Source organism: Physeter macrocephalus, chromosome 16, assembly GCF_002837175.3.
Source record: "Physeter macrocephalus isolate SW-GA chromosome 16, ASM283717v5, whole genome shotgun sequence".
NCBI classification, from domain to species: domain Eukaryota; kingdom Metazoa; phylum Chordata; class Mammalia; order Artiodactyla; family Physeteridae; genus Physeter; species Physeter macrocephalus.
Window position 1 is genome coordinate 101166958 of NC_041229.1, and position 13130 is coordinate 101180087.

Here is a 13130-nt window from a genome sequence, read left to right on the forward strand (position 1 = left end):
GTTGAGGTAGGTTCCCTCTTTGCCCACTTTCTGGAGAGTTTTAATCATAAATGGGTGTTGAATTTTGTCAAAAGCTTTTTCTGCATCTATTGAGATGATCATATTGTTTTCATTCTTCAATTTGTTAATATGGTGTATCACATTGATTGATTTGTGTATATTGAAGAATCCTTGCATCCCTGGGATAAATCCCACTTGATCATGGTGTATGATCCTTTTAATGTGTTGCTGGATTCTGTTTGCGAGTATTTTGTTGAGGATTTTTGCATCTATATTCATCAGTGATATTGGTCTGTAATTTTCTTTTTTTGTAGTATCTTTGTCTGGTTTTGGTATCAGGGTGATGGTGGCCTCATAGAATGAGTTTGGGAGTGTTCCTTCCTCTGCAAATTTTTGGACGAGTTTGAGAAGGATGGGTGTTAGCTCTTCTCTAAATGTTTGATAGAATTCACCTGTGAAGTAATGGCATTTAGTCTTTTGTGGAGACACAAAAGACTTGCAATATCCAAAACAATTTTGAGAAAGAAGAACAGAGCTTGAGGTGTCATGCTCCCTGTCTTCAGACTGTACCAAAGCTACAGTAATCAAAACACTATGGTACTGAAACAGAAACAGACACATCAATGAAACAGAATAGAAAGCCCAGAAATAAATCCACGTACTTATGGTCAATTAATCTGTGACATGGGAAGCATCGATATACAGTGGGGAAGAGACAGTCTCTTCAGTAAGTGGTGCTGGGAAAACCAGACAGTTACATGTAAAAGAATGAAATTGGAGCATTTTCTCACACCATATATACAAAAGTAAACTCAAAGTGTGGGAATTCCCTGGCGGTCCAGTGGTTAGGACTCTGCGCTTCCACTACCAGGGGCCCGGGTCAGGGAACTAAGATCCCACAAGCCACCTGGTGCATCAAAAAAAAAAAAAAAGTAAACTCACAGTGGATTAAAGACTCTAAATGTGAGACCAGAAACCATAAAATTCCTAGAAGAAAACACAGGCAGAATACTCTTTCACATAAATCATAGCAATATTTTTTGCATCCATCTCCTAAAGCAAAGGAAACAAAACCAAAAATAAACAAATGGGACCAAATCAAGGTTTTGTACAGCAAAGGAAACCATCGACAAAACAAAAAGATAGTTTACCAAAATAGAAGATATTTGAAAATGATACGACTGATGAGTTAATTTACAAAATGTATAAACAGCTCATACAACTCAACATCAAAAAAATCAAACAACCCGGGCTTCCTTGGTGGCGCAGTGGTTGAGAGTCCGCCTGCCGATGCAGGGGACACAGGTTCGTGCCCCGGTCTGGGAGGATCACACGTGCCGCGGAGCGGCTAGGCCTGTGAGCCATGGCCACTGAGCCTGCGTGTCCAGAGCCTGTGCTCCGCAATGGGAGAGGCCACAACAGTGAGAGGCCCGTGTACTGCAAAAAAAAAAAAAAAAAAAAAAAAAAAAATCAACAACCCGATCAAAAAATGAGTAGAGGGACTTCCCTGGAGGTCCAGTGGTTAAGACTCTGTGCTCCCAATTCAGGAGGCACAGGTTTGATCCCTGGTCAGGGAAGTGGGATCTTGTAAGCCGAAGAGCACAGCCAAAAAAAAAAAAAAAAAAAACAAAAGGCAGAAGACCTGAATAGACATTTTTCCAAAGAAGACATACAGATGGCCAACAGGCACATGAAAAGATGCTCGACATTGTTAATCATTAGAGACATGCAAGTCAAAACCACAATAAGATATCCTCTCACACCTGTCAGACTAGCTATCATCAAAATGACCACAAATAACAAATGGTGGTAAGGATATGGAGAAAAGGGAACCCTTGTGCACTGTTGGTGGGAATGTAAATTGGTGCAGCCACTGTGGGAAACAGTATGAAGGTTCCTCAAAAAAGTAAAAATATTAGAACAACCATATGGTCCAGCAGTTCCTTTCCACTCCTGGGTATATATCCAAAGAAAACAAAAACACTAATTTGAAAAGATACATTCACCCCAGTGTTCACAGCACCACTATTTAGAATAGCCAAGATATGGAAACATCCTAGGTGTCCATCAACAGGTGAATGGATAAGGAAGATGTAGTATATGTATACAATGGAATACTGCTCAGCCATAAAAAGAATGAACTCTTGCCATTTGCAGCAACTCTTGCAACAATGAATAGGCTTGGAGTGTATTATGCTTAGTGAAATAAGTCAAAGACAAATAGTGTATGATATCACTTATATGTGGAATCTAAAAAATAAGACAAACTACTGAATATGACAAAAAAGAGACAGACTCAGATATAAAGAACAAAGTAGTGGTTACCAGTGGGGAGAGTGAAGGGGGAGGGGCAACATGCAGGTGGGGGATTAAGAGGTACAGATTACTGTGTATAAAATAAGCTACAAGGATATATTGTACAGTTCAGACAATATAGCTAATATTTTATAATAACTGTAATTGGAGTGTAACTTTTAAAAATTGTGATTCACTATGTTGTACATCTAAAACATATAATATTATAAATCAACAATATGTCAATTTAAAAAATGGAAAGAAAAAAATGAATGAACATAACAAAACAGAAACAAATTCACAGATATAGAGAACAAACTAGTGGTTACTGATGGGGCGAGGGAAGGGAGAGGGGCAAGATTGGGGGAGGGGTTTAAGAGATAAAAACTGTATATAAAATAAATAAGCTACAAGAATATAAATATTTTACAGCACAGGGAATATAGCCAACATTTTATAATAACTTTTTTTTTTTTTTTTTGTGGAAAGTGGGCCTCTCACTGTTGTGGCCTCTTCCGTTGCGGAGCACAGGCTCCGGACGTGCAGGCTCACGGGTACAGCCGCTCCGCGGCACGTGGGATCCTCCCGGACCGGGGCACGAACCCGTGTCCCCTGCATCGGCAGGCGGACTCTCAACAACTGCGCCACCAGGGAAACCCATATAATAACTTTAAATGGAGTAGAATCTTTAAAAATTTTGAATCACCATGTTTTATTCCTGAAATTACTACAGTATCTTAAATCGGCTATACCTAATTTAAAAATATATTTTCTCCTGGAAAAAAAAAAAAAAAATGAAGGTTCCTGGCAGTCCACTGCACTCACATCTGTGGAATCAGAATCTCCAAGTGTGAGGCCAGGAACCTGTTTTTTTTACCTTGCCCAATTCTTCAGACTACTTCCGTGTTCTCAGTTTGGTAAGAACAAAGGCCATTAGTGGAGAGAATCAAGGAGGGGAGGTGTGGGAGTTTTGAGGAATCCGCAGGTTCACACATTCCCGCCCACTTAATCTGATGCCTTCAGGCAATGTCCAGGCCTGGATGTTCTTTATTCCCCACAGCACCTAGCAAGCAGAGCGCTTGTACTCTTGGTTGTTGACCAAGTGAAACTGCATGAACACCTGCATTTGTATAAAGCAGGTTTCCCAACACCAATGCATTAAGCAGCCTCGCATATTTAATTGGACAATTTAACGGCACTGTGAAGACAGCAGTCTTGATCCTAGAACCAGGAGAATTGACTGATTCTTATCTGGTTCAACTGAGACCTAGGGAATTCAGTTGAATTGCTGAGTTAGGCCATAATCGAGCTCCTCAGGCTACAATGTTTTTGTTTTTGTTTTTGTTTTTTTTGGTTGCATTGGGTCTTTGTTGCTGTGTGCGCTCTAGTTGTGGGGCGCGGGGGGCTACTCTTCGTTATGGTGCGTGGGCTTCTCATTGTGGTGGCTTCTCTTGTTGTGGAGCACAGGCTGCAGGTGCGTGGGCTCAGTGGCTGTGGCTTGTGGGGTTTAGAGCGCAGGCTCAGTAGTTGTGGGGCATGGGCTTAGTTGCTCCGCAGCATGTGGGATCTTCCCGGACCGGGGCACGAACCCGTGTCCCCTGCATCGGCAGGCGGGTTCTTAACCACTGCGCCACCAGGGAAGCCTTACAGTGTATTTTGAATATTAGAATATTATAGATTCAAAGAAACAGATTTGTATCAATAAAAGCTTTGTGGGGGCTTCCCTGGTGGCGCAGTGGTTGAGAGTCCGCCTGCCGATGCAGGGGATACGGGTTCGTGCCCCGGTCCGGGAAGATCCCACGTGCCGCGGAGCGGCTGGGCCCGTGAGCCGTGGCCGCTGAGCCTGCGCGTCCGGAGCCTGTGCTCCGCAACGGGAGAGGCCACAACAGTGAGAGGCCCGCATACCACACACAAACAAAAAAAAGCTTTGTGTTCCTTCCGCAATGCATATGTGTGTTTTATTAAGAATTTATTTATTATTATTTATTTTTTTGGCTGCGTTGGGTCTTTGTTGCTGCGTGCGGGCTTTCTCTAGTTGCGGCGAGTGGGGGCTACTCTATGTTGTGGTGCGCAGGCTTCTCATTGCGGTGGCTTCTCTTGCTGTGGAACATTGCCTCTAGGTGCGCAGGCTCCAGTAGTTGTGGCTCATGGGCTCAGTAGTTGCGGCTCGCGGGCTCTAGAGCACAGGCTCAGCGGTTGTGGTGCATGGGCTTAGTTGCTTTGCGGCATGTGGGATCTTCCCGGACCAGGGCTCGAACCCGTGTCCCCTGCATTGGCAGGTGTATTCTTAACCACTACGCCACCAGGGAAGCCCCTGCATATGTGTTTTAAATAGAGTTAGGGAATTCCCTGGCAGTCCAGTGGTTGGGACTCCACACTTCCACTGCAGGGGGCATGGGTTCCGTCCCTGGACAGGGAACTAAAATCCCGCATGCCAACAAAACTGAAAGCCTTTTATTTAAAAAAAAAAAGTTAGAGTTATAGTATGTATACAACTTTACATTCTAGTCTTCCTTCAAAAAGTGTCATAAGTATTTTTCAGTGTTAGTACTCATTTGTTCATTGGTTTAGCAAACATTCGTTGTTGCTCCTGTGAGCTAGTCCTCCTGGATCTGGGGATAGGGAGAGAACCCAAGAGGCCGCAGACCGGTGCTGGGTGAGGAGAATGAGGTTTGTTCTGGGACAGCTGAGTGAGATGCATGGTCTTAATGCTCAGAAGAGAGGGCTAAGCTAGAGAGAGAAGGCCTTGGGAGTCAGCAGCTTCTTGGTGAAAACATGGAGGTAGATGAGACTACCCAGGGACAATGGGTAAAGTGAGAATAAGGACAGGACAGCTCCCCATGTATTCCAGGCATATGTGGTGAAAGGAAGAATCTGTCCAAGAGACTGAGGAGGAAGTTTTAGGGAGATGAGAGAAAAAAGCAAAGAGATGTGAAGCTGAGGTGGAAAGAATTTTAGGGAGAAAGGGGTCGTTATTTCTTGGTGCCCCTGAGAAAGGAAGTGTGAATTTAGGATCCTCAAGCATTACTTGGATCAGGGGGCTTGGATCAATTGGATCAGTGCCAGCAATTTCTGTTGAGTGGCTCAGAAGCAATCTGGCAGTAAATTGAAACATAAAAGGGAAATAACAAGGGAGAGAAAATTTGTGGGCAATGATATGAAAAAGAAATTGAAATTTTGAAAGGATGATATTTTTAAAATAGACCCAGATATTCTTGTGTTTGCTTCCTGCAAATGCCAGTGGATCTGGATTTGAGCACCCTCTTGAGAAACCACTGATTTAGTCCCAAGTTCTCAGTATGTAGTTTCCTGGGCCCCTCCCTAGAATCTCTGAATGTGAGACCTAAGAATTTGCTTTTATTTTTTCTGCCCACTCCTTGTGGCATGTGGGATCTTAGTTCCCCAACCAGGGATCAAACCCCAGCTCACAGCAGTGAAAACGCCGAGTCTTAACCACGGGACCGCCAGGGAATTTACCACGGGACCGCCAGGGAATTCCCTGGCGGTCCCGTGGTTAAGACTCAGCGTTTTCACTGCTGTGGGCTCAGGTTCGATCCCTGGTCGGGGAATTAAGATCCCAAAAGGCACTTGGCTTGGCAGAAAAAAAAAAAAAAAAGAAAAAGAATTTGCGTTTTTGAGACGCTCAACAGGTGATTCTTATTTTTTTCTAAGGTAGAAAAACTGCTGATCTAGTGTTACTCGTTTTCCTTTTCCCTCCAACTTGTAAATTAAAAATTTTCAAACTATAGAAAAGTTGGGAGGATAGCATAAGGAACACCTATATTCCTTTCACCTGGATTCACCAACTGTTGACATTTTATCACATTTGCTTCCTCTCACCTTTTTTTTTTCTGAATCATTTAAAAGTAGGTGCAAACATCATGACATTTTATCCCCAGATACTTCAGCAAGCATCTGCCAAAAATAGGTATTCTCCTGAGCAGCCACAATACCATTATCAAGCCTAAGAAAATGAACAATTCTCCAACACAATCCAATACTCAGTCCATACTCAAATTTCCCCAACTGTTCTAAAAAAAAAAAGTTTTTAGCTTTTTTCCTTCAATTTAAGATTTAGGCAACATTCATACATTTCATTTGATTGTTGTGTCTCTCGAGTCTGCCTTTTGTTTTTTTTGTGTGTGTGATACTTACTTTTTTTTTGGAGAGGCCAGTGTCTCTTGTACGAGGTCCTGCATGTTTATTTGTCCATTGTTTTCCCTATGATTAAATTTAAGTTCCATGTATTTGGCCGGCAGGTGATCATATCAGTAGGCACTTGATGAGGTTATCTCTTTTATTGGTGATACCAAGTTTGGCCACTTGTTCAAGGTGGTGACCATCAGACTGTCATCTGTGGAGTGATGCTTTGAGTCACTGTGAATTTCCAGTTCCTTAGCCCCCTGATGGTCCTTGCCTGATTCGTTTGTGAGAGTGTGTGTTGCAAAATGGTAATTTTCTAAGTTGCTTATTCCTTCTACATTTATTAGCTGACCTTCTTCCTTAAAGAAGTTTTCTCTCTTAAAATTACTATAGAATAATAGTAATTTCTTTCCTTGTGTTAGATTTCATTCACAGACTCCCATTTAAAATCTTTTATATGCCAGATTGCATTCATTGTTTTTCCATTTTTGTTACGCAAAGCCATTATAATTGCCAATATGAATGAGCTTAATTGGGTATGAGATGACAAAGGCATCCACACTGAGAAATGTAATTATAGCCAAAAGCTAGGAAACCTGATACTTTAGTTAGCCTCCCTGACAAAAACAGGGAGTCATGTACAATCCAGGCTCCTGCATTTGGACAGAGATTCGCTCGCCATCCTCATGACCACCTTACCAGGACCTTGGGCTTGCAGCCATTGGCCCAGCCTTTCCTCTCACTTACCGACTTGATTACCAGGCTCCACCAACTTTTCTGACCTCACAGCTCCCACAGGTGCCTGCTCCCAGTGACTCCCTTTGCAAAGACCGGGGTTTATATTTGGTTTTTAGGACTGCATATTCAGATTAGCTGGGATATGTTTGATTTTCCTCAGCAGTGTCTCAAGAGATTGCCATTCTTCTGAGAACTTCTCTATATCCTGAGAGACATGTTCTCCTAATATAGGGCTTTTCTTATCTCTTGACTTTGTTTACATCATCGTTTTTCTTCCTTTCTCACTCAGAACCAGGGTTTCCTTACCATAATGGTCTGTGAACTTTTCCCCCTTATTACAAATGCAATACTGTTTATTAGACAAAAATCAATAAATACCAATGAGCAAAAAAATATAACTAACATTTTGGATCCTCTTAGTATGGGTTGGACACTTTATATAACTCATTTAAGATTGACAACAAACTTACGATTTGTGTTATCCTCATCTTTCCTTCCTTTGCAGTTGAGGAAAATGAGACTTGAGGTTAAATGACTGGCTTAGGGTCATAAACTAATAAGTTGCAGAGTTGATTTTCAAACCACAGCCAAGACTTGTTTATATTACCCTTCCAGAGCTTTTTCTATATATCAATACAAATATATAAACATGCAGAAAATACACTTCAACAGCATTCTTTTTAATCCAGTGTCATTCTCTTTCCCCTCCTCCCGGCCCTATCCCCAGGATCGACGAGAACGTGCTGGGAGCCCAGCTGGATGTTGATGCCGCCCACTCAGAGATCCTCAAGTACTTCCAGTCGGTCACCTCCAACCGGTGGCTTATGGTCAAAATCTTCCTCATCCTCATTGTCTTCTTCATCATCTTTGTGGTCTTCCTGGCCTGAACCCTCTCCACTCTGAGGCACTCCATGGGGGTTTGGAACCCTCCTGGGAGGGCAGGTGGCCAGAGCTGCCACTGAGCCTGTGCAGGGTGCTTGGGAGAAAGGCCCTGTTTCCTTCGAACTGCTAAGAATGGCCACTGCCCCCAATCCCCCACTCCTTTCCTCTGGCCACCCTTTCCTCCCCTCACCACCCTCCAGCCCATGAGACACACACAGTTCTGGATTTGGACTCTGCTGTGAAGTGGCTGGAAGGGAGCAGAGGCCAACTGGGGGGCTCATCGCGCAGGTTGTCTCCACTAGGAGATTTTTATAAACCCTCCCCAGCCTGTCGCAAAAGAAACTTTGGCAGCAAGGGGAGGTGATGTCCTTCCCCACCTTCCCGAGAGAGAGGAAAGGAAGTGAAACCGGCCCAGGGACCAACTTTCCCATCTGGGTTAGAATTTGACCTCTTCTTCCTCTCTTCACCATGCGAGGCAGGGGGCCCTGAGCCCCTCGGCTGCCTGCATAACCCCAACTTTGGCTGCAGGTGACTCTCAATCTGCCAAATGTGCTGCAGCCTGTTTTCTCCCAATTACAACAAGACTGTCAGCCGCACTAGCCATGTCGTCATTTTGGGGTGGGAGCGTCAAAAGGCCTAGGCAGCAAGTGGAGTGAGCCCACTACCCAATATTATAACTGAAAGGGTTGGGCTGATGGCCCCAAGGGGCCAGGCTTTGGGCTCCATGCACACAGCTGTCTCCAGCAGGGGATAACCAAGTGCAGCAGCACTTAATTAGCATGGAAACGTCCCTTCAAAGGGTGGAGCAGGATCCCAGAGTGGGTCTCTGATCAGTGGCAACTTCCAGGACCATCTCCAGAAGTATTTGGACCTGTTTCATCTGCATCCTCCAACCATCTGGCCCCACGTTTTCCTTGGGCTGGATGAAGCAGGAGTTCTGCCTGCTGCCAGGAGTGAAAGATGAAGAGAAGTGTTTGTTCGCAGCTCCAGCTGAGGCTCGTGGTCCCCTCGAAGCCCCTCACCAAATCCAAGCCAGCCACACAAGAATGAAGTAGAGACCTGCCTGGAACACCTACCCTCCAGGGAGGTCAATATGCTTGTCAGTCCTGAGCAGGACCCACGACTACATCATGCCGAAGTCACCGGAGTTCCCCCATTTCACACACCCAAAGGAAGCTCAAGCTATAGCAAGGACAATCACCATACACTGGGCTGGCCATAGCACTTTGGGGGGGATTTGTCTGGGAGAGCCCAGGTCTTTCCTAGGCCTGGTGTTTTAATATTTCCTCTCCCCTTGGCCTGTGTTCAGGGGGTGGGCTTGCTTGCATCTTCACTGCCCAGTTGACCCACGATGTGGGTTTAGCACAGCACATCGGTGGTGGGTGGGGCGGTCTGTGAAGACGACCAAAGCCTGACAAATGCAGTTTTTCTCATTTCACTCTGCAATTCTTCTTGGGGGAACGCATAGATAGGAAGCTTATTTCATGAATATTTGTTGAGTTCCCGCTACGTGCTAGGTATGGTACTGAGCCAGGTGCTGGAGAAAAAAGCCATGAATTAGTCAAGTCCCTGCTCTCTTGGAGCTTACCTTCTAGTTTTCTATTTCTTTTTATAGGCGAGGAAAGCGAGGCATAGATATGCAGATGGCAAAGGACTGGGCTGAGCTGAGACTTAAGCCCTGGCCGGATCCCCGTAGGGGCCTATGAGCGGTCACTCCCACTCCAAGGCCCTGGTCTCCCATTCCTCGGCAGCCCTTCTTGTGGCTCCTCTTCCCTGTTCCTCTTGGCATCCTGGGCTGTACCGCCCAGCTCTCTGCTTGAGCGCCTGCCTTTGGGGTGCTGGTCTCGCGGCGGGCGGATGAAAGTAGGGGGCGGGGCGAACTCGCGGTAACTCGGGGCTTCGCGAGCTCAGGTCGTGGGCGGGGCGTGCAGCGCTAAGCCCCGCCCCCGGCGCGTCTGCTCGTCGGATGCGCACGCGCATCTCCCAGCGGCCCCGCCTATTATTGTAGTACGTCGGCAGCGTGTGACGCGCTCGCCCCATAAATGCAGTGGCACCCGGCATAGGAGCGCTTCGGCCTGGAGAGCCTGGGAGATCGGATATTAGGCTGTGTCGCGGTACGCGACAGAGCCCTCCCTTTCTCGGTGTGCCATGGCGGACGAGGGGAAGTCGTACAACGGTCAGTGCCGGCCCTTGGGTTGGTGAGCGGGACGATCTGGGCTCGGCTGGGCAGCGCCGGCCTAGGCCGCACCGCTGGGGCGTGAGGCCGCGAGGGGCCCGGCGTCCGCGGGGAGCGGCGGTGCGCGGCGCGGGCCCGGGGCGAGGCAGCCCGGGGGCCTGGCTGAACTTAAGGGTGGGTGCCCGGCTTGTTAACTCCGGAATCCTGGCGTTGCGAGCACCTGCGGCTCGAAGCCGGTGGCTCGGCAGCGGGGTGACGAGATTCCTTTGAACTTTGTGGGTGGTTGATACCTGTCAGTTCAATTTGGCTGCCAGACTCTTTAATGTGAGGCGGTGCTCTGCTCTTGGGCTGCCGGTGCCCTATTTTCTATCGCGCGTCCAGTCGGTCTTGCCCCCTCCTCCCCCCCCACCGCCGCGGCTTTGGCTAAATATTTTAGACCCTACACACTAACTCGATGTTCTAGTCCGAACACTACATTGGGTTTTAGTCCAGAGTAGTGGTTAAAAGCACACGACAGCCGAGGTTTCAATCCTGAGTTGGCTATGCCAATCTTGAGTGAGTTAAACACTCAGGCCTGATTTTCCACCCCTTTAATGAGGATAGAAACAGTACCTACCTCCTGAGTTTGTCTCCGTGTGTGCGTTAAAACGAGATTGTTCGTGTCAAGTGCCTGGAGCATAGTGCCTGGCATTGGAGAAAGCCCTCGATGAACGTTAGCTGCGCTTTCTATTCATTTATTATTTTTTCCCTAGGGTCATTTCTTGAGGTTCATTGTTTGCAGAGTACTACGCATTAGACAGACCTTTTTGGGGAATCATGCGTCGTTTTTTTTTTTTTTTTTTATGCGTCTTTTTTAAGAATCCATTCCTACCCACCAGGATTCAGAGGATCATATTCCTGGAGAACACTTGAGGACCCTTGGTGAAACACCCTAGCTGCCACTAGAACTTGAATTTAGGAGTTGTCTCCTGAGTTAAGAGGCATTTCTGACCAAGCAAACAAAGAGCTCACTCCCTAAACTTCAGAGTGGCAGTTTGAGAATAAGACTTTCAAAAGAAGCTCTTAAATTGGTCATATTTGTAACTGATGTTTGTACTGTATAGGCAAAAGAGGTATTGTTTACTGAAAGCTAATGTAATCATTGTGATTGGTTTTCCGAGATGTGAGAGAGGTCACCTTGGGATTAAGTAGATTTGGGTGGGCTGACAGAAAGCTGATTTCAGGTGACTTTCAGGGCGTCTGAGTGGTGTCCAGTTACACTTGGGTCACTCACACTTCCACATTCACTTCAGAGTGGCAGTTTAAGAAGAAGAATTTTATTTATTTAGTTTCTTTTAGTAAGCTTGATTTACAATATTATGTTAGTTTCAGGTATATGATATAGTGATTCAATATTTGATAAATTCGATTCCATTAAGTTATTACAAAGTAATGGCCGTCACTGCCCATGCTGTACAATATATCCTTGTTGCTTATCCACTGTATATTTAGTAGCTTGTATCTCTTAATCCCATAACCTTATCTTGCCCCTCCCCACTTCCGTCTCCCCAGTGGTAACCACTAGTTTGTTATCTATATCTGTGAGACTGTTTCTGTTTTGCTGAATATATTTGTTTTATTTTTTAGATTCCACATGTAGGTGCTATCATACAATAATTGTCTTTTTCTGTCTGACTTATTTCACTAAGCATAATACCCTCCAAGTCCATTCATGGTGTCGCAGTGGCAAGATTTCATTCTCTTTTATGACTGAGTAGTAGTCTGTTGTGTATATATAGACCACATCTTCTTTAACCATTAGTCCCTTGATGGACACTTGGGTTGCTTCCATATCTTGGCCACTGTAAATAGTGCTGCTATGAACTTTGGGATACATGTATCTTTATTTTTACCCCCTGAACACAAGTGAAGCTCATATGGTATATAACAAAAGGAACTCTACTCAGTGCTCTGTGGTTACCTAAATGGAAAGGAAATCCAAAAAAGAGGGGATTCAGAGTGGCAGTTTAAGAAGAAGAATTTTATTTATTTAGTTTCTTTTAGTAAGCTTGATTTACAATATTATGTTAGTTTCAGGTATATGATATAGTGATTCAATATTTGATAAATTCGATTCCATTAAGTTATTACAAAGTAATGGCCGTCACTGCCCATGCTGTACAATATATCCTTGTTGCTTATCCACTGTATATTTAGTAGCTTGTATCTCTTAATCCCATAACCTTATCTTGCCCCTCCCCACTTCCGTCTCCCCAGTGGTAACCACTAGTTTGTTATCTATATCTGTGAGACTGTTTCTGTTTTGCTGAATATATTTGTTTTATTTTTTAGATTCCACATGTAGGTGCTATCATACAATAATTGTCTTTTTCTGTCTGACTTATTTCACTAAGCATAATACCCTCCAAGTCCATTCATGGTGTCGCAGTGGCAAGATTTCATTCTCTTTTATGACTGAGTAGTAGTCTGTTGTGTATATATAGACCACATCTTCTTTAACCATTAGTCCCTTGATGGACACTTGGGTTGCTTCCATATCTTGGCCACTGTAAATAGTGCTGCTATGAACTTTGGGATACATGTATCTTTATTTTTACCCCCTGAACACAAGTGAAGCTCATATGGTATATAACAAAAGGAACTCTACTCAGTGCTCTGTGGTTACCTAAATGGAAAGGAAATCCAAAAAAGAGGGGATATATGTATACATATAGCTGATTCACTTTGGTGTACAGTAGAAACTAACACAGCATTGTAAAGCGATTAAATTCCAATAAAAATTAAAAGATTAAAAAAAAAACAAGTGAAGCTTATATATATTCTTCCCTTTTTCTTAATTTTGATGTTTTCCTTTTAAAAAATTTTTATTTTACATTAGCATATAGTTGATTTACAA

The 13130-nt window shown here is 44.5% G+C and overlaps 1 protein-coding gene across 1 annotated transcript in view; it reads left to right on the forward strand.

Moving 5' to 3' along the window:
- LOC114487954 (neuroblast differentiation-associated protein AHNAK-like) overlaps positions 1-8063 on the forward strand; it is a 44929-nt gene extending 36866 nt beyond the window's left edge. The window contains 1 exon segment of the mRNA XM_055091381.1: positions 7904-8063. Coding sequence (XP_054947356.1) covers positions 7904-8063 — 160 coding nt within the window.
- The last annotated feature ends 5067 nt before the right edge of the window (positions 8064-13130 follow it).